The following is a 27,977-nucleotide window of genomic DNA, read 5'->3' as shown; positions in this document are numbered from 1 at the left end:
CAAAAGACATATGGGATGGATGTGAGGCGGAATGGTAGAGCACGAAACTGAAAAACCTGTCTCTCATGCACAAAACATGAAGACTTTGCAATCAAAATATGAAGGTAGGCATTGGCAATATCAAACTTCACCATCCATAGACTGTGTGCAAAGTGCCACCTGAGAGGAAAAAATTACTTCATAGTAAACAGAGAAGGCTGGAGGAAAGGACTGAGATGAGAAAATTTGATGACAAGTTGCCAATTGCACATCTTCTTCATTAATACAAACAAGTGGGAATAAAAACCCTCAAGAGAGTAGTTGACACACTCTACAGCCTCTATGAACATAAGATCCTGGATGGCTTGTACTCGACAACTGAATATAAGACAATCCTTGGGGAGGGGAAAGACAATTATTATAGTAGACTATGGAAAAGGTGGCATGAAATGAAGGGCCAACCCTCTAGTAAGAATCTGAATGACCCACTGATCAGAGGTGCAAGTCTCTCATATGGACCTAAACTGTTTGAGTCAAGCCCCAACAGGACCAAACCCCATAGGGTAGTCACCTATGCCATTATTGGTTCTCCACATAAGCATAGGATGCCTGCTGACAAGAGTGGAATCGTCCTTGTGTTCTAATAGAACATGGAGCTATTTTGGGAGGTCTGGAAACTGGAATAGGAGATGGAGTAAACTGTCAGTTAGATGACTGGGAAAGGTGGAAGGCCAGTGTCTAAAAAAAAGTGGTAATGGGCCACATCCACCTGAGATTCCATGGAATCTGGAATACCTGCAAAAATCAAGTGTCTGAGATAGGAAGCTTCTACAAGACCTCTAATGAACGAAGAAGGAAGTCAAATGCCCTCAAGAAAGGCATCTCTCTCCAAAGGATCCCAGCAACAAACCAACCAAAAGACCAAGGAAAGAGTAGAAACTGATAACTGTACCAAAGTAGAAGTCAATAAATGACTAAAATTGAGCAGGAGACCAGTGAAAGGCTTAAGACAACAGTTGCAAAGAAGATAGAAAAATGCAAAGCTGTTGTAATGGATAGTCGATTCCTGGAAAATTAAGTGAGGTTAAGACAAAAGTCCTGTCTCCGAGCATGCACAGTAATGTCTGGCAAAGGTGGAAAGACAAATGACTTTCTCCCTACAAAGAAGGAGAAGAGTCGTAAGCCATAAGAGAAATATTAAGACATAAAAACTTGATACACTAGTTATAAGAAATTATTCAAGTGATGTCCATCCAAGGCTCATGATTAGCTATTTGAGCAATGGAAGAAGCCGGAAAAATATAGTCCAAATTATCACCAGTTTACCCCCACCACAAGCTCAACCTCTCAGCCTACAGGAGAAGAAACATGAAACCTCATGTTAGACTCCACCTCTCGTGATTGAGAGATTGGACATCCTCCATAGAAAAGGAGCCTCCCCCCCCCAATGCCTAGGCAATGCTAGACTCCTTTTTTTTACATTTACATATTATATAATAACATCAAACATTCAAAAATTGTAAAAAGATAAAACTGCCAGTAAATAACTAGAATATTTGTTATAAAAATCATGGTACCTGTAGATGTTTTTTTTTTCATATTCCTTTTAAATTGTCTATTGCAACTCAAAAACTGTAACTAGAATATTTGATAATATAACTACCTCATCTAACCTAACTTGATACATTAGTTATAACTGAAGTTAGTGGATTGGTGCAATAAACCAGAGTGAATATGAAATACTTTAAATACAGTCTTCCAATCTTTATGAGCTGCCAGCTGAGTTTTGATTCCAATATCACAAACAGTGTTAAAGGAGTCAACCTTGAACTTAGTTATTACATGATATTCAGTAAAATTAGTTATATTCAGCAGTTTTCTTCCAGTTTAGACAGTTCAGTGTTTTACCTGACAGCAGTAAAATAAAATTACTAAACCATAATTCAGCCAGAGCTTAAAGCACACATGATTAATTTGAAACTAACTGTTAATAAATTCTAGATTTCTTTTAAGCTAGCTCATTATAATTCAATTAAATAAATACAATACTATATTGACTTTTTGTTAAAATGGTAGATGTTTTAAAGCAACCTAATAACAAAATTTTCCTTTGTACTAAAATAATTCCGTAACAATAACAAGATGAAATAGTGATATAAGCAAAATAAGGTAAAAATATTCATTATTTTAACATTAATTCAATAACTGGTTATGATCACAATATTTTCATGTACAAATAATGCTAATTCTGCTGCCACAAGTATAAAACTCTATTCTTCCAGCTACTGTACATACTTTCAAACAAATATCATAATCTGGCTGTGTGTGTGAAGAAGTGTGTTGTACTAATTTCAAGAAATTAACAAGCATGGACATCCCAGCCTTAATCAGGCAGATAAACCCAAACAGCTCCTTCGCTATCCTTTATATACACACATTTTCAAGGCCAAGATTTTATCAACTCCCCCAGGCACTCACCACCTAACAGGAATTGTGGAAATTGGTAGCATCCAGGGCAAATGTCCAAGTGAACATCTGGGCAATTAACTGTTAATTCAACATTATTTGCTCTGATAATATTAATAAAAAAAATCATGTAGTTCATAAAAATGAGTTACCTGTACACTTAAACAGTCTAAACAATGAAGCAAACACAGATGGAAATATATTATCCATACACATAAAAAAGGACTTTATAGCTGTGTCACATTCACTATAGCCAAAACGTTTAATTTGATTTGGTTAAAAAAAGTTTGTTTCACCAGTACTGTCAACTAATGTTTAAGTAATTTTATAGATGATTCAATTAGTGAAAAACTCAACTAAAATAAAAAAATAAATTGCACTTGTTAATGTATATATATTTTTCTATATTATATAATTTTTTAAGTTTTAGTAAAGTTGCTATGACAATTTGAGAATAAAGTCAAATGACTCTAAGTGTTATCATTTTATGCTTCTAAACGTTTAAAAACTATTCTATAATAAAAGTTAAGTACAAATGTTTATGATTACTTGTTTACAAATGAGACAATTAAATAGTTATCTTTAAAAGGTTCACATTTTTGTTATATTTTGTTGCTGAAATATGATCAGTATGTTATCACAAAATAAGCACAGGTATAGATTTACCTTTTTTGGGGGGAGGTGGAACCTCTTCAGGTTTGTTGTCAGGGTATGGATCACTAATAGTAGATGGTAATGGGGGCTTTTCAGATGTTTCAGACAATGTTTCTTTATGATTTGAGATCAATACAGGTTCTTGTAAGCCTTGAGATTGATCTTTTAATTGAGATGTTTCCATAATTTCTTTCTTTACTAATGTTTCTTCATGATCTGCCTTTTCTTCTGTTTTTCCTTCATTTTTCATCGATGTTTTTATTTCAGTGCTTTTACTTTGTAGCTTTTGATTGTCCACATTAATTTCATTGTCATCTTCATTTTTTTCTCTTTCTTTTTCATTTTCTTTAATTGTTGATTTTTCAGGTATATTATTTGGTAATTTTTTGTAACAAGTTAGCTTTAAAGGACTATTATTCTCATCTTCAAAATTTTCTTTTCCCATCGTTACTGTATAGTCCATATTTTCTTGTTTTTTGTCTACCTGTTGTAATTCTTGTTGTGTTTGCTTTTCTTCACATGGTACAACTTCATCTACAGAACCAGTTGATGGTTTGGAAAATGAGTCAGAGATTGCATCATCTTCACATGCTTGATGAATTTCCTATAAATCAAATTTTAAAATTGTGATTATTAATTTTAAATCTTTATGTATAGAAATTGACTAGTTTCTATTAAGTTACCTTTAAATTTTAAATACTGAAAATATGACCATAGCAATAAAAAGTGAATACTACAAACAACTTTTTATTTTTTATATTTAACAAAATTAAGTAAAGTTTCACTTGTTTTTTTTTAAGTTAACATTTTCTAACACTGAAAATGTATTTCCGATAGGTACTTACCCCTCTCACCCAAAAATATCTCAACCTTGATTTGCCCTCTAAGCATTGCTAAAATTTTGAACAGCACACCAGTCTTTTATACCTCTCTATTTTTGCATCATTGCAGCAATATGTGTTGATCATGTGACTATCCTTCATAAATCATACTGCACCATCTATACTAATGCAGATAGCTCCCTCTACCATTGCAGCACAATCCTCACTTTCGAGAATTGGCATATACAAGCCAGAAAAACTGGCAAATCAGTGGGGAAGTGGGTGAGAGGAGATAAAATACATTTTCAGTGTTAGAAAATGTAAACTTCTGAAACAGTACTACTTCCTCTCACCCAAATCTAGAATCCCACATTGGAAAGGTGTAAAAACAATCAAACAAGTGAAAAATAACTGCTATGAAAAAATAAGTGTTCTGCAAGTAAAATAGGAGGCACATGGGGTATAGCACTACTGAGAACCATATATGAATCACCTTGGGATACGATGTATTATTCCAAGTGCAGTCCAAGGACAAAAACAACAAGATAGTGCTTTGCATAAGCTTATAAGATCAGCAAGTGTGGTCTGCCCAGGCAAAAAACATCCAGGGGAAGTACCTTGGATTAAAATCAAGACAACCAAGTGTGGTCAGCACAGGCAAAACATCCGGGAGAAGCACCTTGGTATACAAATAGGTTATGTCAAGTGCAGTCCATCCAGGCAGAAAACATCCAGTGGAAGTGCCTTGCATAGTATTTTTCATTTCACATTTTGAACTTAATAAATTGAGAGATCAACAAGTGCAGTCCATCCAGGCAGAAAACATCCAGTGGAAGTGCCTTGCATAGTATTTTTCATTTCACATTTTGAACTTAATAAATTGAGTGTAACAATTGCAGTCTAACCAGGCAGAAAACATCCAGTAAAAATAATAGGAGAAAAATCATGGGAAAGGCAGGGATTCCACAAAATAAAGAAGCAAGAAGGGGAACCAAGATAGGAGTTAGTACAAGACATATAACAATGAAGGGAATGAGCTGGACAAAGAAGATGATCCAGAGCTGAATGGGACTATAAATGGGAAATGGAAGGCAAGGAAATGGGAGAGAAGGCGAAACAACCTTCACATGCAATGGATTTCTTGGGAAGGAAGGAATGCTCGGGACAAAGGAGAAATAAGAAGAATGGTAAAGGGTGTAGAAAGTATCAATAGCATAAATATTAGAACAACAATGATCACAAACTAGGAGGAGACGGAAATAGGTCTTAAGAGAAAGATGGTACAAAGAACACATTGCAATGGGTTCAAAGGGAGAACAAGCCAGATCATGCAGAACCATACTGAGATCCCAGTCTGGAAGCACAAAGGGAAGGGGTGAATGAACAAGATGAAAAGAATGAAAATGGAGGAAAATAATAAAGGACAAGAAAAATTTACAAAAACAGGAGAAATTGAAAGTGTTGGACAGGGCAACCCAACAACTATAAACAGTGGACATAGACAAACCCTGATCAAATAACCAGGTAAAGAACTGGTGAGGAACAGAAGGACGGAAACCACGGCTAATGGACCACTATCAGAAGGTATACTGATGTCTCTGATACACAGACAAAGAGGAAGGAGGAATGGCATGGATAAGCAAAGATGCTACATGAGAGGTGAGTTCCTGAGAGGAAGCGATGGACTGGACAAAAGCCACAAAAGGAATGGAGTTTAGTGATGATGGGATGAAACACATCTGATAGAGGTTGTTGGAGGAGAGACCTGGACTGAAATTGTTGCTCCAGTAAGAGCCAGAGCAGAGGAAACCACAATTGAGCAGGCAAATATGGAGCAACTAGCAACATGCAACAAAAAGTGGTCTGGGTGAGAGAAATAACTCTGGACATAGGTCACATCAGACAGTAAGCATACAAATGAAGGCCCCCTCCAATCCTCACTGAATGCAAAGCTGAGGGGTACAGGACAGGAGACCCAAAGGAAGGAAAGAAGTTTGGCATTCCAGTGAGTGGCAACTGCCTCTATAAGAGGTGTTCCCAGGCAAGAACACACCCACTGAAGAACTTGAGGATGAAGGGACCACTCCGTAGGAAGGACTTAGTTGGGACAGGAGGGCAGTCTGCAACCAAATTCATAATACTAGGAACATATCACACAAAGATCAATACAGGAGGTTGAGTGTTTGAAAACACAAGGATCTGGACTTGGTTCCCTCTTGTTTGATGATACCGTTGACAACAGTGGAATTGTTGGAATGAACCATATCCACTCACCCCCACAAGAACAGGCGGAGAAAACTGAAAGCTCGATGAACCACCAAAAGTTCTAGGATTCCTCAATGGACCACTGACCCTAAATCTTCTGAGGGTCAAGGGAAGTCCCTCAACCCACCAATGAAGCATCAGTGAACAGATGAGAGTCAGGACAAAGCAGAGGAAGTGGAAGCCCCACTGTGATAAAAGCCATGATCCTTGGGAGAAGGGTAATAGGATGGTTCAAGGGATTGTGGGAAAAATTTCACAGGTTGAGAAGCATCCACTGAAAGGAATATCATGTATGCTCGACCAAAAAGAATGAGAATTTCCAGGAAGGCCCACATCCCCAAAAAAGATAGAACCTCTTAAGCAGTAAGAGAAGGAGAAGATAGTGCTTGAGAGACAAACTGCTCCATATTTCAAAGCCAAAGTGGAGAAAGCTGGGCCCAACTGAGACAAGAATTAATGAGAACCCCCAAATGAATGAGGTATTACATGGGGGATAGAAAAGATTTCTTCACTTTGATGGGAAACCCTACCTGAGCAGACTCTCGAAGAAGGTGGGTGTGAGTAACAGACTGGGCCTAGGAAGAAGCAAGCGGTAGCCTGTCATTTATGTAATGATGAATCTGAAGACCCAATGTATGAAGATGATGTGCAAGAGAATGGACAACACTACAAAACACATAAAGAGTTGAAGCAAAACAAAACAGCAGTGCTCGAAACTGAAAAACCCATACCCGTGGATGAACCAGAGATAACCGTGAATCCGGAGCAATGGGAATATAAAAATTAGCATCTGCCAAATCAAATTTGGTCATCCAAAGACCTGGAGAAAAAAACAATAGAAGGGAGATGTAGGACTACAAGGTGAATTGGAGTGTTTTCAGAAAGGTATTCAGCCAGGATAAATTAATGATGAGTCCAATCTTCCGTCTTTTTGGGGACAACAAACAGATGGAAGTAAAATTCCATCCAGATTCACACCACATGTTCGATAGCTCCTTTGTGAAGAAGGTCATGAACCAACTCTACTATACAACTGAACAAGGCACTATCCTGAGGAGGAGGAAAGGAAACTGGGATAGAATATTGGGGGAGGGGACTGGAACCAAAGGCAAAGACCCTCTGTCAGAACCTGTAAAACCCACTGACTTGTCATGAAGAGTTCCCAGACAGTTGAAAACTGTTGTAACTTGGTCACCACCTGCTCTTGAAAAAAGACGTGCTGTCACAAATAATCCTGTAGGAATGGGAAGAACGAGCATAAGGAAGAGAATGCCTGGAATGGGGTAAGGGACAGGGAGAGGAAGAAGGTGCATGTGGAATTCTCACAGGTAAAGATTGGGCAGCAACAGTAGGGTGAGACAAACGAGAGGCAAGGGAGAAGAAGGAAAAATCTTGCCACATTGACCTCGAACTCCAAAGAATTAGGACGACCCACAAAAACCAATTTCATGAAGAAACAGGCTTGACAAAGCTACCTCAAAAAAGAAAGGGGGGGATGTACTTCTGCAAAAAATGCATCACTTCCCAGCAAATCTCGACAAGATAAGATCCACATGGTGAGAGATAGCGCCAATGCTCACAAATGGGTCATGTTAGACTACAGGACCGCCCTGAGTTCTGTCGAGAATTGATCAGGCGACTGGCAGAAGGCTTGAGATAACAGTTGTAATGAGGAAAAAACACGTAAAAGGGTGGTCAAAGTAAAGCAAATCCCAGAAAACTGGGACCTATTAAAATGAAGTAAAGCATCAGGATTCGAGCCCCACAAGGGGAGGAAAGAATCCAGACTTTGTGAATCCAAATTGAGATTCGAGACACAAGTAAAAGAATACTAATCCAACAGCAGATGGGGATGGGGCATACCCATACCCAACTGCAATTGGTCAGAAAAAATTGATCATGAACAAGAATGTTGGGTGAGGGAGGAAAAAATTAATAGTCAGGACGAAGATCATCACCCAACAAAGAAGAAGAAGAATCAAGGGCTGAATCAAGGTGAAACATGTAAAATTTGACACACCTGATTGATAATTTGTAGGAAAGGCATGGTTGGCAAACTCTCCTAACTGGCCAAAAAAAATCAGTAGCCTAGAAAATAGTCAAAATTGTCCTCATCCTGATGAAAAACTTCATCAGAAGCATGTTCATGTGGAAAGGGAGAATGAACCACAAAAATAGCCAAAGCATCCAACTCTCTGTGGATTAAAGTTTGAACCTCCTCGACTGACATCATCAACTTACCCCCACTGGGAACTAGTGGCAATACCACCTTCCATCTTGCTGGGAACTTCTTCATCCACCACATTAAAATTCGAATTCATAAGTCCATTTGGACTTCTCCCCAAAAAATGTAAGAAATAGTCGAAAACAAATGTAAATGAAAGGATGAAATTAACTATTAATTCAAAACTTTAAATTGAAACTAGCAAGGAATTACACATGAACGAGCAGGATTCACATGAAGAACAAAGTAAACAAATGCCTAAACACTGTTGTGCCAATCGAGAATGTGAGGATTGTGCTGCAATGGTAGAGGGAACTACCTGCACTAGTATAGGTGGCACAGTATGATTGGTGGAGGATCGTCACATGTTGCTGCAGTGATGTAAAAATAAATATCTTGATATGGAGTGCAAGAGGGAGAACCATCATCTCATTTATCTTCAGTATAAGACAGCACAGAGATTGGAGTGCAACACCACTCTCTGGGTCCCATTGCATGGAAGTGAATGACCTTCGATGAAAAATATAACCACTTCACCCACCAGAGAGAATAACATAGAAGCTGGGCATAACATCAACCTCCGGGACCCACCGCACGATGGTGGAGTGTATTTATTAGTAGACATGTGCAAGATCATCCACTCAGATAGGACTGTACAGAATTGGAGCACATCACAAAATTCCTGGTCTTACTGCAAGGAAGGAGATCACCTCAACCAATTATATGCAACTGCACCCTCTAGATAAAACCACACAAAAAATGGGTGCAACATCAATCTCCAGGACCCACCGTGCAGAGTTGGTGATCTTGAGGCAAATTGAGAGAGTAAGAGGAAACACAAGCAACACACGTGTGAGAAATTATGTTGCTTGGTCCTGCTCTAAATCCGAAATCAATCATCAAGAACCAACATCCACGTGATGGTAAGATGATGAATCAACTCCAAAGCAACATCATCCTACAGATAGGATCATACAAAGATTAGAGTGCAATAGCAACCTCTGGGTCCCACTGCATGAAAGCAAATTACATCCATAAATCATAAGCAGCCTCACCCTCTGGATAGAACGGACATGTGTGACATCATTCACTCAGATAGGACTGTACAGAATTGGAGCACATCACAACCTTCCAGGTCTTACTGCAAGGAAGGAGATCGTCTCAACTAATTATATGCAACTGCACCCTCTGGATGGAGCCACACAAAAGCTGGGTGCAACATCAACCCTCATAGCCCATTGTACAAAAATGGAGCACAGGATTGGAGGACCCATGCCCTCTACACCAGCAGAACACCACCATCCTACTCTCTACTGAATGGAGTTTTTAATTTTGTTTTGTATCTCACTCCTATTGGTGGAGGGTTGTCGCATGATGATTTACATGCAAGATACAGCTGAACCACAATGATTGTGGGATACGTGGGAGTGCAAGGCTTGTGGCATATGAAAAAAAGTTTATGCATATAGAAGGCAGCACCAAACGAGAATAGCTATACATATGTGAGAAGAGATAATGTACTGTATCGGAACAATTAAATGTCTCAAACTGGCAGTCAAGCAACCTAGTGATCTAATCACAGAGGATGCATTGTTGTTCAATTTATCTGTACCTTACTTTAATTTATTTGTTAAATTTTATTTTATATATAAATAGGTACACATTATTAATAGGAATACATATCTCTTCTAGGGAATTCATATATACTAAGGCTACATATATCACTGGTTAGAAATCAATAATATGAAATACTACAGACTTACACTCACTGATGACATCTCTATAAAACTTGCTACTGAGGCCTTCATTTTGCTGAAAGAAGGTTTTGAAAAATGGTCGTCTTGTACAATACAGGAGCTCTGAATAGACTGAAAACATGTTTGAAAATGTTTAGACCATGCAATCTTTATTACATTGTTATTTATTGGGAGTACCAGAGCTACACCATAGTCAGAATGTTATATTTTCAGAATTAAAATGAATTTCAGCATGCATCACTTTCCTATTATTTTCCAATCTCCTACCTTACACATGACTTATGTCAGGGGATCTTACATAAATTCTACTTTCCTGTCATAAATTATATTTTATTGAAAGCTGCAATCATGATGAAAATTCCGTTTTGAGAAGGCAGGAGGGAAGGTATTTCAAAGATAAGAAAATGTTTGAAAGTCATTTTAATTCTGAAAATGTAAATTTCAAATCGGATATTTACTTCTGCTATACTGAAAGCCAGAATACCCAATACCAACATGAAAAAAAAAAACATATAAAATTAAAAGTTACAGGCAAAACGATAATAAAGTGGACCACAACAGTGGTTCTCAACCATTTTCCAACTAAGAACAAGCTAATTCAAATCCTCAAATTTCACAGACTGCTTCATAAATACTAACTTTTTAAAATATTTTACATTGTAAACAATATATTTCATTAGCTATATTTTAAAACATATATTTTTAATGCAGAGCCAGAAAATAACTTAAAAGGACTGGATTTGTGGGAAAATGAGATATGCAGACCACACTTATAAAAAGATGACACTCACAGAAAAGGCATTCTTATTAGCAAGGTAACTCTTCACTCATGATATTCTGTTATTCAGGCAAAGTGGTTGGTTTTTAATCAGTAATGGTGTACTGATCCTGTAGAGAAAACAACAGAACATAGGTGGTGGCATAAATGGGTAATAAGAATACTATGGTTTACTCCTGCAGTGGAGGTTCTAGGAAGAGTAGCCCAGACATGTACTAAGAAAGGAAATACTCCAGAAGCACTATCCCTCCTTCATCAATATCAAATATGGCCTCATAGTCACATAATCAGGCAAATTAGTGGGTGCTCAGGAGAATCAAAGATCCAAGCAACCTCACGGATGGGCTCAACAACATCTACTGGTGGAGAAGCTGAACCTGGAACTGCAAAACAGTAAAGCACCTGAAGATGATGCACTGCTACCATGAATGCAGCAAGCATGCAACAACCAAACTGTGGACACAGCTAATGAAATACCAGATCAGAGAAAGAAATGATGTGAATGCAGCCAAAAAGTAGAGAAACCACAGCAAACAAAGTTACAACTGTGCTTGTTGATATATGCCATGACAGTGAAAGTATCTGTCAGCACTAGAACAAAGTGGTGGTGTAAAATGGGCAGTAAGAATGATATCTGAGAAACTACAAATCACAAAGATAAATAGTCAATACAAAATGGACATAAAAATTTGCAAAACCCAAGGAACAAATAGCAAAGGATCCATAAATGAACAAAAACCTGAGACAGTCCCAAAAGTCTGAATGGAGAAGTCAATGAGTGAGTCATAAAAGTATGAGTAGATGTAGGGAGCACTGTAAAACATTACACACAGGCCTCTAGAAGGGAATGATGACCAATAGAAATGATAAAACTCCAATCAACTCCTGCTGACAAGTTTCCCCAAACAGAAAACAAGTTCAAGTGAAATATCTGCACAGACAAAAATGAAGCATTTTTTTGTCATATATATATGTGTGTGTGTGTGTGTGTGTGTGTGTGTATGAAGATCATTTGTTTAAAAGACTAATATTTTGCAACACAGCTGGATAGGCAAAAGTGCCAAAAGAGCATAAGATCTGCACAATAATAGAAACAATATCAATGAAACACTCAGGTAAGAAAAGACATTAAAGTAGATGTATGATCCTGGGTAAAATAATCAGGAGAATGAGAATAACTAAAAGTAATGCAGAAAAAGAATGTCTCCAAACAAGCCAAATCATTGCATGTAGTGCAGAAAACAACTGATGATAGGTCAAAGAAAAAAATCAAGTAACCCCAATTAATAAACATCCTGAGAGTCAAAAATGTAGAAGGAAGAGAAATATGAAGTGTATGAATACAGAGCTAGCTTTAAAAATTATCACGACCCAAATACCATGAGAAGTACAGAACTCACATACGACAACTGAAATACAGAACATACCTCAGAAAAAAAGAAATGAGACCAGCAGAAATATCATCGTGATTAGAACTAGCATGTAGTAGACAAAACCAGCTGTATAGACTCTAAAGGCTATTAGGCCTAAGCAAAAAATCAATCTTTATCAAAACTAAAAAGAAAACAAATGGCAAGAGTTATGCAAATTACAAATACACACAATCATTATACCTGCTAGGAACATCAATATACAACAGCATAAATACACGGAACTATCACCACATTGACAATGTTACTCCACATGCTATAGGTAAATAATGTAAGTAAGGCTTTCAATTAAGGAAATAGAAAATACAACAGTGGTGAAAACAGTTGCATCAAAAAGAACATCATAGAAAAGCTAACAGCATGACTATCAACAAGAAAACCTAAATTAAACTGGGAATTCAGAGCTTATGTGAGATACCATGAAGCCTGCACAATAAGTCACATAAAAGGTAAGAATATGGAGAATTATGGGTAAATGATGCATCACGGCCATAGGAAGCAGTAGGGTCAGACAGGCTATGGCCTGACCATTTTTCATGGCATGTATAGCTAAAACTTATGTATTAAAATTTGCTTCTTTTAATTCAATACATTACTTTGTGTGTGTGTGTGTAGTATTTGTAGTTAAAATGGCTCTAGATTCAATCTCATAGCATTAAATTTTCAAATATTTTCTGGTGAGGCATGCCCCAAGACCCCATAGAAATGGCAATGTGGCAAAGGCCTGATCAGTTCAAAATTGCTTCCTACAGCAATGTGCATGCTCTACAATGAATAAAGGACATTTGGAAATGTTTTGTTTACAGCATGAGTTCTAGCACAATAAGAAAAGGCTTTCAGTATTATGAAGGTAAGTCTACATGATTTGAAATAAAAATTATCATAAACAAAGCATTTACACTTGAGAAGAAAAAAACAAATATTACATTTAATTTTGTAACAGAAATATTTTCCATATCAAATAGGAGTACTTTGGCCTAATTTAATGAATTGTTTTTAATTCTTCAAGATGACTAATAAATTTCCAAAATACAAACAAGTGTCTGACTAACACAAAAGTAACAAGATACATGCCAAAGAGTTGTTTATAAGTAAACAGCAAATACTGCAAGGATGTATCTGAACACATAAAAAAGAGAAAAAATTTATATTTGTTTTTCAGCTTAATCTGAGTAATAGCATTAATGTACACGAAACAAACTAACAATGTGAAAAAGTATTATTCTCATCATTTTATGATGAACACTGAAAGCCTACTATTTTTCTTTTGTTTGTTGAAACGCATCATTATAAAGTAGGTTCTGTTTACTCTTAAAGAATCATTAGCATAATTCTTGTTCTCAGCTCTTCATATAGTAATAATGATTCCTACTGCTGGATGGTTTCCTTTAGATTATTTGATAAAAAGAAAAATGCAAAGTTCAGTCCAATTAATGATAATGAATGCATTTTAGTTTTTGAATTGAAGTTCTATAAATTGTACAAGCTTCACATAGTTAATGATGGGCCTAACTTCTCAAATAAATAACGTCTCAATTCCACCTATTTGTTAATTTTCTCGTACATAAACAATCTTACTTTTGTATTTCTTTTAAACTTCAAAATTTAAAGAGCTGAACTAACTAATTAACTGATTCAATAACCATTTTACAGCTTCATCTAGTCTCACTTAACACGCATTTTACATTGCTCAAATCATTTCCTAAACTTTCAAAAAATTTGAGATGTTAAGCCATGCACTCATCATGCAAAATCAACACTCCCTCTGGCAAAACAATAACACAAGCATCTAAGTTAAAAAATATAATATACAACAATATGTAAAAAACCACCTGTTCTTTATAAACAATGTTGTCACACATCCGCACAGAGCAAATAAAAATGTTTATATAATACTTTATAAGATACTTATGAGCCCAAAAGTAGTTACTTTTTTTTTTCTAAGGCCATAATTTCTAGCTTACAGTAAAGTCAAGGTTCAGAGAAACATCTTTCACCATTTTGCAACTGTCCCTGTTCCACAAACAAACACACAGAAGTCAAAACAAAAGTCTTAGCAACCTTCAACACAGTATTTTGTTTACTTATGAAACATGGTGCTTTGGTTTCAGAATTTTTAACTTGGGATACTGCAGAGTGTACATTTTGTTAATAAATTGTTTATAACACAGTTCCATTCTTCAAAAATTCATAATATAAATGGGAATTAAAACAAAATAAAAATTGCATATAAATTAGAGGTCCATTTGGAAAAATGTACTGACTCTCCATATTCAGAATATGGTCTGCCTATGAATTACCATTCTGTCAGCCACTTTGACACTTATTGATGATTTTTTAAAATTGCATGACTAGAATGTGCTTGAGACAGTACAAGATTTATAATGTTGTTTTTCTCACCATACTATATAGATTTGAAATTTGTGACAGGAAATAATATAGATAATTCTTCATATGTTTTTGTGGTATGTACTGTCAAAAACTCAGTTGAATAAAAACTAGTTAATGATGATGTACTTTTTTTTAAACACTACATATAATGCTTTTTTTATTTAACTTACTTTTCATCTTGTGTAATAATAAAATTTTGGAAAAAACTTTTACAAGTTATATAAATCAACAATAACATCTGTAATACAAATCAAACTATCCCTAAACACCAAATCTCATGGGCAAAAAAAAAAGATTTTGTTAATTACTCACCTGCTCTGTACCTTCACTGTTATTTCCTTGTAGAACACTTTTATTTTCATTTTTCGTTGAAGCCTTTTCAAGGGCAAATGTTAATTCATCAGTTTTTTTCTCTAGCTCACTGCTAAACAGTTCTGATTCTTCTTCCCTGATGATCTTAGACACATCAGATATTCCTACACAAAATTATCTTGTTAAACAAATGTTTGAAGTATTCACAGCTTGTGTCCCAATATCAGTTATTCTCTATCCATGCATTATGAGTTTAATTCACATTTCAATGATATCTTGAGCAAACAAAACAACGGAAACTTTATAAATTTTCTGACTGTATCATGTTATCATGTAAATGTAAAATAATCTGGCAATAAATTATGTCATAAGCTAATGTACTTACAATATTTTCCTATGTGCTTTATTGAATTTAATCACAGACTAATTTTTATAAATCTGGGGTGTGTGTGTGTGTACAATATTACACACACACATAGGAGGCTGAATAATTTTATCAAAACTATTTTGGAGCCTCATCAGATAATTACAGTCTATGTTGCCATGTCCAATCATGCTCTGACAGTGCAACTTGACAATAGCTTTGCAATATAGTTTCTACTGTAAAAGATTTGACATAATGTTGTCATGACCAAAGCACACCAAACCTCCATATTAGCTTTCAATAATCCATCTTGAGTATGAGGATGATGGTTTCCCAGCATCCATTTCAATAAGCTAATTGCACAGAAACTCACAGACACTGCATCTAGCGATTTGACCAGTATGTTTTCATATACAACAGCATTAATGCTTGCTACATTTTCCAGCTGCTTAAGACATGCAATGATTGAACTTGTGGTATGACTAAAAGTCTTATTTTGGTGAACTCTTCATATACAATAGCATTAATGCTTGCTACACTTTACAGCTGCTTAAGGCATGCAATGGTTTAGCTTGAGGTATGACTAGAAGTCTTATTTTGGTGAACCAATACCCTATTAGCCTTGTTTCCAGATGAAGATCCTTCTTGATTATGTTGCAAAACTGTTTCCTAGGAGCATCTGGATGGCTTTTGTCTCTGACTAGTTACAAGATGCTATACTTTGCTTACCATAACTAGAATACAACTTGTTGCAGGTCTCTTACTGGAGGATCCTTGTGTCCCAAGTTCAACCATATTCATTTGTTTTCCAATGTCATTACATACAAGAGACATCCCTGTGTATCCCAGTCATGAAAATTCTATAAAATTCCTTGATCTGAATACATTTTTATGATTTAAGTGTGTGATTATTTCAGGAAGGAAAAGGCTTTTTCATACTCTTCCCAAAATCAATTTGTTTTTGGTGGCATCACACTATCTACGGGATGCCTAACAATATTAAAAATTTATTTCTGATACATTCCTTTGCACTAAGACTTTATATTGGCTGTTGTTGTCATGTGACATGCAGATCGAGCTGCATATTCAAAATCATCTTGATATAAAGTACTCAACTTTGTGTATACACACACATGCATATAGATATCGTAAATGGGTGCTATGTTTTAGAACCAAGTGAAACTGAATGAGGCTATCTTACAACTTACATAGATTTTACAGGAAAACACATAAAGTGAAAATAATTATACTTGTAAAGATGCATCTAAATAAATACTGAGTCCAAGAGTGACAAATCTGAATTTACATTCAGATAAGGACTACATATTAGAAAGTAGCAAGTCTAAAATATGGTGAGACAAATGGTCAGAATGCAAAAATTAACCATTCTGAGTAACATTTTGGAAGAGAATGAATAATATAACATCTACTCTATATGTTATCTAAATACATTTGGAAACAGAAACAAAAGGTTTCATAGAAAAGACACACACACACACCCTACATAGTGTATTCAGATATTACTAAGACAAAATTATTCTTATATAGTTCATTGCACTTGTACTGAAGTGAAGACTTGCCAGTAGAAACTTAAAACACTATGGTTGTGCCAATGTAGCTGGCAGAATAAGGTTGCAGGTGAAACAAAAGCCAAGAACATAACCTTCCCCAGTCTTTGTTTATGTATCCCAGTGGTCATCTATATATTGGGAGCCACCCATCAGTGATCACCAAGAAGAAACCACACCAGATGCACTAGTACTTCCAGAATAGCATTACATTATGAAGCCAAGAAAGACATTTCCAGATCAGAAGTTCATTCAAGCCAAATATATGAGTTAAGTTCCAGCTATCTATACTTTGCTGCTTACCATCATCAGCAGGGTAATGTCTAAAGACACCATGATGGTCAGATACTAGCCAAAAAGTCCAAGTTGAACAAGTGGCTTTCACCACTGCAGCAGTCAAGCATCTCCCCAAAGAGGTCTCCGTGAGATGTCAACCGCCCCCATACCCACCATCACTGTGAAATTAACCATCAAAAAGACCCTAACGTTAAGTCAGTATTGCCAGTAGATATTCAAGGCCTAGGCTCTACATAAATGAGAGGAAGACCAGTTATTTTGAAGGGATACTCCATTCTCCTGACTGCAAGAAAAAGTCTACCAGCTATGTGTGGGACTATCGGAGATGAGAAAGGCCTTGAATTGAGCCCACAACCAATTCTTTTGGTTGCTGCAACCACAGACATTTTCTGTTATGATTTAATAAATAATCACAAGGACTGGTAATGGACAATTTTTTTTAAGGTTAGAATCTCATAATTGATATCTTGGTTTTGGTTTTTATATATCCGCATACACTCATGTAAGTGAACTAAGAGAAGATTGTATACAAAGTAGAGACACCCACCAGCAAGCACGAAGTCCAAAACCCTTTAAAATGGCACTTGACTGCCAACTGCCTACAGTAGTGGCATGTGTAATCAGATATTCCATCTAACAGGCATAATCCAACTGCAAATGTCAAACTAGATAGCAGCTACAGAAAATCAAATTAGGGGTTAGGAGTCGAGTCTTTAACCCTCAACATCTCAACTCCTACCACCTTTCACTGTCTGCAGCCAGTCACCCCTAACGTTTTTATATAAAAAGCAGTTGCTAAAATAACCATATACCAGAAATAAATCACCCTATATTTCTACATCTGTATGACTCCCAACTTCCACGCTTTAAATAATTATGACAAAATGATGGTAATTGGAACTAAAAACCCTTACCTTGATAGTTTAGTAATAATTAATTAAATATCTATACTCCTCCCACGATAAAATCTGGGTAAACTAAGACGAGCTACCTGAAGTTGGTCTTTCCAGTCCAGTATACTGAACAAGTCACTAGATATTATTTTAAGGCTACCTTTGGAAAATCTTGAATGGCTAGTGTCCTCATTATGACCACAAAAAAGTAATCATTTAACTTATGAAAGATAAATTTTTTAACATATTGCAATATTTATTACAAAAAGGCAGTTTTTTTATTTCTCAATCTTTATATCCATTACTTTATAATTTATTTGCTGGTAACTGAACATTATCTATACAAGAATTACTGTTATTACAAATACAAGGGAGAAAGATGGGTACTTAATGGTTGAAAACTGGGAAAGACAGTAGGAGTTCAGATGTTAAGACAGTTAGGAGTTCATAGTTCAAGGCACTCAACTCGTAACCCCTAATTTGATCTTTCATAGCTGCTATCTAGTTTAACATTTGTATTTAGATCATGTTTTTGGATGCTGTAACCACAGCACAGAAAAAACAAATTTAGAGTATAAAAGAATGTTCTCTAAATGAGAAGACATTTATGCAAATATTTGAAAAAACAAAACAGAGTTTGAATATCATTATCTAAGTTATGGAGAAGTGTTAATATGTTAACAAAGTCTGCTTAAGGTTTAAGCAGTTTACTTTCTGAAAACAATGCAAAATACAAATTATATGGCAATAGGTCAGAAGAAAGGAAATATTACATCTATATTATTTGCAACAAGTATGATTACTTAAAAAAATTACTATACAAATTATAATGTCAAACTAAAGTAGACATTGTTTTACTGTGTGAATAAACATTTATATATATACTTACTTTCAAGGTCTGTACCTTCAAGTTTAATATCATCCTTTACTGCTGCTTTTTCAGACTCTTCTACCTTTGCTTTATTTTCTGTTTCTGTTGTTTGATTGTCTAGTAACAAAAGATGTGACAAAGAATGTTCTGATTCAACTTCAGGTAGTTCCTGTTTCACAGTTACATCATTAGCCAATAATGAATCTGATGCTTCATTTTCTTTTACTATGTTACTCGGAATATGGTTGGAAGGTGTCGGAGCTTCAGTTACTTCACTTGATGATGTATCAGCAACTATGGTAGAATCAGAAGCTGGTTGGGATGTAGTTGATGATGTGGTGGTTGCTGTTGAAGTAGCATCTATACAAAAGGTGGATGAAGGAATATTAACAGAAGGGGCATCCTTGGGGAAGAGTATCGGTAATGAGGGAAGTTTTCCAGGTAAACTTGGTGGCAACTCTAGTAATTTGGACAAAGTTGGTGCTATAAAAATAAACAATACACTTTTTATAAATCGTTTACAAATGATATAATATCATTATCAGTAACCACACTAACTGAAAAATCACAACTTTTGGCTCAAATACCACAAATACAAAACTTCATAATAACAAGAAAAAGATGAAAACATTACATGTAATAGTAAATAGCATACTTGAATCTACCAACAGAAATTTTAAAAGTTACATGTTATATATTCTTTTAAAACTTGTACCTTAATACGAAGGATAAAAAAATGCTTAACTCTCAAATTACCAAGTTGTTTTTACATAGATCATTAATGATGGGTTCACATATTGTATAATATTAAATAAGTTAACTTTTTTGTTCATTATCTACACTCAGTATAAAATATTAAATCACTCAATTCTATGTAAAATAAATAGGAGGCCCTAGTAATAATTAATGGGATTAAATGCAGTATCAGTGATATTTTAAAATTATTTATGTTGTTAGGGCCTTCATCATCAATAAAAGTCATGGACCTACATGCAGTTTTATGCATAAATAAGTTCACAAAAGTGTTTTTAAAAGCTGATGAAGTTAGTACCAACTCTACTGGTAATTTAAAAGTTAAAAATATCTAGTTTACATATACTTATTAAAATATAATTAATTTTTCATTTACTCAGCAGGTATTAAGTTTTTCTTTTTCACACCCTAGTAATAGAGAAATCCTGTACAATATTTATATGTCAACAATATTAACTACACAAATATTCTACATTTTTAAAAATATTTCAAACAAACTTATATCAACTGTATTTTGATTTGTTTAAATAAATTTGGACTTTACAATCATCAAGTTGCATCACCATGCTTTATTAAAATATTAATTTACCACCTAAAATCATATAAACGTTTTTAATGTTTAAGCAGTTTAGTGTGGTTTAACACAATGTACTTCACTGTTATAAGACAAAAAATAACCTTATAAAAGTTATTGTCAAAAAGTCTAAATATTGTGGTATATAAGTATATTATAAGTGTGTGCAATTACTATTAATGTACTTAAGTTTAAGAAGGCTTTGCTGTCATTGGAATGGCACTTTCCACTTATGACCAAGAGGAAGAGAGTTGGTCATTGAAAGGAAAATGTTGTTTGACAAGATTATTGAGTCTAGAACTCCTCTCCTGGATACAGAACAATTGCAAATGCTGTGAAGTCCAAGACTTCTATCTTGTTGCAGCCAATAACTCATGAAGAAAAGAGTTGCTAATGTCTGGTGCACCCTGAGTGGCCATTCATATTATTTCATGAGGATTGACCTCAGAACAAGGAAAGCAAGGACAAGTGAGATTCATTGCAGAGGTGTGGCATCTGAAAAGTCTAAGACTGAATAGGGCAGTCTGTGTAAGACTCCCAGCCCTTCTCAAGCCATATCAACCTAATCCAAGCTCTGGTTCAAGCCATTCAAGAATGGTCAAGGGAAAAGGGAGATGCCATTGATGGACAACATCCAAAATAGAGCTATCTCACTGCCAGGTGAGATGCCAGGCATTGAATGGAAAAGACGGTAAACCATGGACTTCTGTGAACTTATTCCTCTACCATCTTGAACCAAAAAGTAACTATCCTAACAAGAGTCATAGTCCCTGAGTATGTCTACAATACTGTACCCTCGACATCAAAGACATCTTGGTTAAATGGTGATTGACAGATCATGAAAGAAAGGTGGGTACAGTGAAGCTTTCCTGAAATGGCTTTGGCAGATAATGATGATATCATATATCTTATTGGCAAGTTTGTGGAAGGGCTACCCAGTGAGATTAGGAGCCACCAATGAACATGAATAATTTTCCCACCCTTACCAAGGTAGTTTCTATAGTTATGTGGTATGAACTAATAACTTCAAACCAGTTTCAAGAAAAAAAGAAGTCTACAGTGGTTGTAACTTGAACAGACAGTCCTACCCAGGTATCTAAACCACATCAGAAGCAAAGATTATGATGTTTGGTTTACATTCAACTCAGGATGCACCTTGTGTATCCACAAGCTTTCTTTAGTGTGGAGCATTTTTACATTGGCCACACTCTCCAAGATGCTGAAATTCTAATGTCGTGGTCTTGCAAACAGTGATGAAGAATGGCGACTGATTATATAGAGTATTTCGCACATACTCTTTAACTTAATTAAATTAAGGAAAAGTTTTGAGACTAAGCATTACCATAAACCAACATTTACTGGGCAATATTTTCATTTTGACAGTTTTTTTACCTTTTGAATTTAAGAAAAATTTAATTTACAATTTAATTTGTCAGTCTTACAATATAGTTAGTTCCTTTACTGGATTCCATGAAGAAGTACAAAATATAAAGATTTTATTACAAAAAAAAGTTTTCCTTTACAGTTAATTGATAGTACTATTAAGAATTACTTAAAAGCTTTTTACATTTCTAGAATTAGTAAACATGTTGAAACTAAATATATAGTTTTTAGTTTTGTACCTTTTACTGGCAAATGTGCTATACAACTGAACAAAAAGATTAAAATGACTTTGAATAACAAAGTTTATCCACAAATTAAGTTTAGAATTGTTTCCAAACCAATAGGTCATATACATAATCATTTTAAATTGAAAGACAAGATTCCTAAAATAGATTGCTCTTACATCATCTATTACATGTCCAAGGTGTAACCATGGGTCTGTGGGCTCAACATTTCATTGTTTAAGCTCAAGTATTAAAGAGTTGAAATGTACTTCATATGGAATGATGAATGTGAGCAAGCATTACAAAACCACAAGTATGTTGAGAGTTATTATTAGACCTGGATGATTAGTGGTATTTTCTGATCAATTACATTGGATAAATCTATTAGTACATCATACCTCAAACCATGGTAAGCATCCCCCCCATATGCAGTGATCACCATCAAAGAAAAAAAAGGGAGGTGCACCAACTTCGACAATTTGAGAACTACTGCATTATTCTGACATGATGTGAATCTTCCTATTTTCAACACTTTTGTAAAATCAAAAAACTAAATTTTTTATTTCAAAAGTTATTTTGGCAAAAATTCCTTAAAAATTATAATCTTGACATTTCTTACTTCATAGAACGATAATGTCAGAAGATGAATTTTGCAGTCTTCGTTCGTAAATGGACATTATCAATATCAGTATAACCCTATGAATTCAAGAAGTCAAAGTGTGGATGTCACAACTTTTTTACTACTTTATTATAGAGTTACACTCAAAACTTAATTAAGCAACTTTATTACCAATGTTTATTAATATACATCAGGTATCACCAATCTTAGAAATGTCTTGTAACACATTTGATGAAAGTTACTGAAAACTGAAGAAACTGGTTACTCAAACATTAAAGTAAAAAAAACAGACAACTATAGTAAGTTTCTTAAGAAATAAACCTACCTGATGAAGTTGAAGGTGAGGATGTAAACAGTAAAGATTCACTGATTTCTGGCTGAGTGTTACTCGGAGATACAGATGAGACAGAAGCTGTTGCTACAGCCAGCTGTCTTGCTGCTGCTGTAGCAAGGGCACTAGTGGGATTAAAGAAAGGCTGTGATGTTGGGGATGGTCGTGGAATAGCTTGTGAAGTAGTAGGTACAGATCCCTAGAAAATAACAATAATAGTCTGATGAAGTTATGAATATCTTTAGATATTATGTTGTATAAAGTATGGATCAGACAATTACATTAATATCTAATTTTGATTCTGTAAAAGAAATTTTGTTTAATGGAAAAAAAAAAATTGTGATCAGATGTATATATCTTTGAAAACAATTTTGTTACAGAAAACATGGCATGGATGAATAAAATCAATGTTCTTGTGCCTCATGATAATAGATTTATTTATTATTGAACTACAGATAATCAAGTATAGGTAATATTACAAAATCAATCTAAATAAAGTTTTGAATGATAAATCTAGGGTATGAAACAACAAAATTATAAATTTTACAAGTTTTCAATCAAAATTAGAAGAATCAACAATCAACTTCATAATCAGCAACCATATATGTGTATCGACACCAATAAGCATTGCAACAACTATCTGAAGACTGCAACCAACGTGTTATGTGAAATGTTATGCTATTTGTCTCTTATAATGCACCTATAGCCCACAAACTGGAGATCTACAGTCTGGCATGCTGTCCATGGGCCATACTCAATTCAATGTGAAAAATAAAGTTTTGTGAAAAAATTGTATGTGCCTTGTTTATAGTGCGTGATAAAAACTTATAATTAACTGTATTTGAAAAATATGTTTTATTAAGGATTTCTTTATCTGAAATAATACTGAGCAACTCAATGTGTTTCTGTATTTTATGTGTACAAGTTAGTAAATTTTGAACTCTTACTTGACTTGAGCAAGTAATCTAAATAATAATAAAAAAAGAAAAGAATGAAAATATAACTTTTTATTTACTGGTCAAGGTAATGCTTTTAAATTTCAATAGCATGACAGAATGAGTGATATTAGAACAAATCTATATATATACTAACTTCCCAAAACTCTATTGCCTTTTAACTATATTAGCGCGCATATTATTTTCAAAAATTAAGTTTTTTACCCAAAATTACCATTTAGTGATACACGTTGCAGATAGCAACTGATTTGAACTGCATTACCCCATTTTTTTAATAATAAAGTTTTACCATATTTATTATACCATAAACTCTGCATTTCTAGGTAAATTAATAATTTTAATTTTTTTTAATTCTATGTATCTTAACTACTCAAATATATACAGAAAAGAATTAGTCTCTATTTAATTCCCAAAATTAGTGTATGTATAAAACTGGATACTGAATTTTGGTGTTTTTTTCCTCATCATAAAAGTTGAATATCAGAAAATAACTTGTGTCATAACAATATTTCACTATTCCATTATAAACACTAACTACAGTGGTGTTCAAAGTATTACCTTGGTATTAAAAACAGCCTTAACTTTCCAGATAATGATTAAAAAAAACTTATACTTCAACCAAAATTTTGCCATTGTGACTTCATCAAGGTTAGTACTACAAGAACTGTTGAAGCCTTGATGAAGCCACAATGGCGAAACACTAGCTGAAAATTTATTTTTCATTATTATCTGGAGAATGAAAGTACTTTTTTTCTAACTTCATTGCCAAAATGTCTAAATCCCTCAAGCATGTACTACAAATTCTGAGAAAAACAAATCCCATCAATTGACTAAATCCACTGCAGTGCTACAACAGCATACCTTGTGCAAAAAAGCAAACTGGTCAGCATAAAAAAACAAATATAAACAGTTCTTGCACTACAAGCCCTGATGAAGACACAATGGCAAAATGTTGGCTGAAATACAAAAAGAAAAATTATTATTATTATCTGGAGAAGAAAATTCGTTTTTTTTGTTTTTTTTCCAATTTTACTGACCAAATGTCTAAGTCTCTCCAGTATGCACTACAAATTATGACAAACAACAAAATATTAGCTTACCTCTTTAGGTTGGACACCACAAGCTGACAAAGTCATGGATACACCAGGTGAAGCTGGGGTAGCTGCAGTTGGACTCCTCAACAATGAAGTTAAGAGTGGAGAAGTAGATGACACTCCTGGTGTTGTTGGAGATGGAGTTGGAGTAGACACAACAGGTGGTAACGTTCCAATTGTTAACACATTTTTTGTTGTGCTTAGAGATGTATCTCCACCACTAACAATGCAAGGATGTAAAGGGCTGGAATCATCTTCCACCTTAAATAAATTATAAAACTGTAGTTTTCTTCAAAGGTTTTTATCCTTCAGCAATAAGTTTCAGGAATAGCAAGCAACAAAACAGTGCTATAAATGGATCAAAACAATCATTTCAATGAAAGAGCGAAAAAATCAAGATTGATTAAAAATCCTAAGATAACTGAAAATAAGTATATATATATATAGTTTTCCACACTAAACTGCTTGAAGTGTGAACTTTTATATAATTTCAAAATGTAGCTAAGTAGGTTTGGCAAATGATAAAATATCATTATAACTTGGTTAAACAATAAGAGAACTTAAAAAAAAATTAGCAGGAGCCAATGGCCCTCAAAAATACCTGCAGGCCCATAAAAAGTGTCTGCTAGGTAGCCCATATGACCCCTTAAAATAAAAAAAGCTATTAAAAATTTGACTCCACATAAATTGATCTAAGGGCTTCTTAACCAAACAGAACTTATGACAAACCATGAACGGACCTACCCAAATTTATGAACACTCGTCAGTCATGTACAATCCACAAACGTCATCACTATGAATGCCCATGTATTCTTTATTGTCAACACTTTCCAAAAACAGACAAGTAAAAATTACAAGCCTGTAAATTGTTTGGAGAATCTACCTTACTGCATGTACATTGTTTGTCAATTTTTGCATGTTAATGCAAACAATTTTGAATCCAGCTTTGCAGACTACATTAGCCAAAAAAAAACCATAGTATTATTGTTTTACAGATCATGTCACAATCAGAAATCGCCGATTGCCGATTATTATAGAACACAATCTGCCCAATTCCAACTATGTACAGTAAAGTTGATGATTTTTCTGATAACCTCCACTATAGTGTACATTTTACAATGAGCTATAGGACTGGACCCTAAAACTGCTTGCGGGCCCCTAAATCCAAGTTTTCGGGACCCAGCTGGCTCTCTAAAAAACGTTAAGCATTAACCTTGGATAATATATGATACTGATATCAAGTAGCAATATTATAACATAATGAAATACATCCACTGTATAGAATTGGATCTACTGATCCCCAGATTTGTATTTTCTCTCTCTCTTGCATGCAACATACTCTCCATATACTTCTTAGATCTCAAGTGGAATGAAGGGAAATTATTTAATTTTGAACATACTGGGTCTGCAATTTCAAATCCCTACTGTGACAACTACTACAACTACTGAGTAAAGTTATGTAGTTTATACTGCTTGTAAACAGCAGCTATACATCACTATTAAACATAACTTTTTAAATATGATTAAAATTCCGTATGATAAAGTAGAATGAAAATTGTTGTAAATCTCTTAGATTTAATAGCTTATTTGTTCTTGTTAGAGGTACACATGTAAATAATGATGAAAAAAATTATTTTTGACAACCAAAAGACTGAATACAAAAAGATATAGATGTGAAAAACCTGGAGAAGTAACATTTTTTAAACATAATTTTTGTGACAAATATTTTATCACTATGTTCTGCTAGTAAAATATGTATGATAACAGATTTTTTTGTATTTTGTTACATCTTATGGATTTGTCTGAGAATACATATATGAATTTAATGCCTTACAAATATTTCCATGTAAAAAATAATTATTATTATTTCAAAACTATCATAATAATTAGAAGACGCTCATAACATTCATCTAAAAAATCTAAGAAACCTGTATTATAAACTTCTTACGTGGCTGAGTAACAGAAATAAAACTCAGGAAAGACAATAAACCCAGGTTTATCAACTGAGGAAGCCAATGCCATTAAAGATGAATACCCATTCAGCCTGCAGCATTACGACATTGAAACTATAAAAAAGCAGGCCAACTTAGTAAGAAAAACTCCTATAATGCTGCTTAAAAGTTTATATTTCATCAAGAAATCCAGAGAAGAAAATAAATATAACTCCTCACAAACCAAAAGAATACAAATAATAATACAACCTGGGGGAAAATCTGTCATATAACATCCTCTATGCCATGAGGGTTCAACACAAAAGCATCACAACCCTCATGGAAAATCATTCTCCACAATAACATTAATTAAATAACTTTGATAATCATCATCAAGAAAAACCTTCCATTGATTACCAAAAAAAATGAGTGAAATAATGCTTCTTCAAACAAGTGCTTAAGGTCAGATACAAAAATCCCGCAAAACCTAAAGACTACAAAAAGCAGCATTATTAGCCTCACTTCCACAAGAAAAATTCATAACCAATGGTTAGTAGTTTGATAATCCAAAATCAGAAGTTAACACAGAAAACTAAAAACAATGGAAAAAGAAATGCGAGAAACCCACACAAAGTCAAGATCATTCATGGCACAAACAAGTGCAAATTGAAAAAGTGTACTTGTACAAACTGCCAGGGAAAAAAAAGATATGCCTATACATGGTATAATGCATTGCAAATGAAAGGGAAAAAGTAGAAATAACACATGACTGTCTATGAATATGACAAAAGAAAAGTGAAAGCATATTATTATATCACCTTGGAAACAGAATGCAAAATCTATGGAGAGAGTTAACAAGCAAGATGAAGTCTCTAAACAACCAATTTTTATGAAGCTTTTTGTCAATCAATTATTAAAAAATACAATTTACTTATAATACATAATTGATTTTTTTTTTATTTCCGTATTCAATTTTTAATATAGGAAGATGTGTATTTACTAAGACCTACACACAATTCTACACTTCTATTAACTTTTAAAT

General features: G+C 34.4%; 1 protein-coding gene across 2 annotated transcripts in view; it reads right to left on the bottom strand.

The window, feature by feature from the left end:
- LOC106459773 (bromodomain-containing protein 8-like) overlaps window positions 1-27,977 on the bottom strand; it is a 106,433-nt gene that overhangs the window by 27,342 nt on the left and 51,114 nt on the right. The window contains exons 8-13 of one of the 2 annotated variants that reach the window (XM_013919429.2): window positions 25,011-25,265; window positions 22,949-23,153; window positions 19,089-19,553; window positions 15,078-15,241; window positions 10,173-10,277; window positions 3,112-3,703 (exon numbers count right to left, since the gene is read on the bottom strand). In XM_013919429.2, the coding sequence (XP_013774883.1) occupies window positions 3,112-3,703; window positions 10,173-10,277; window positions 15,078-15,241; window positions 19,089-19,553; window positions 22,949-23,153; window positions 25,011-25,265 (1,786 nt within the window). The remainder of the gene's footprint in view (window positions 1-3,111; window positions 3,704-10,172; window positions 10,278-15,077; window positions 15,242-19,088; window positions 19,554-22,948; window positions 23,154-25,010; window positions 25,266-27,977) is intronic. The other variant, XM_022386316.1, reaches the window with a different exon arrangement.

This window comes from Limulus polyphemus, unplaced genomic scaffold (genome assembly GCF_000517525.1).
Source record: "Limulus polyphemus unplaced genomic scaffold, Limulus_polyphemus-2.1.2 Scaffold659, whole genome shotgun sequence".
Lineage (NCBI taxonomy): Eukaryota > Metazoa > Arthropoda > Merostomata > Xiphosura > Limulidae > Limulus > Limulus polyphemus.
This window is presented reverse-complemented; position numbering and strand designations above follow the sequence as displayed.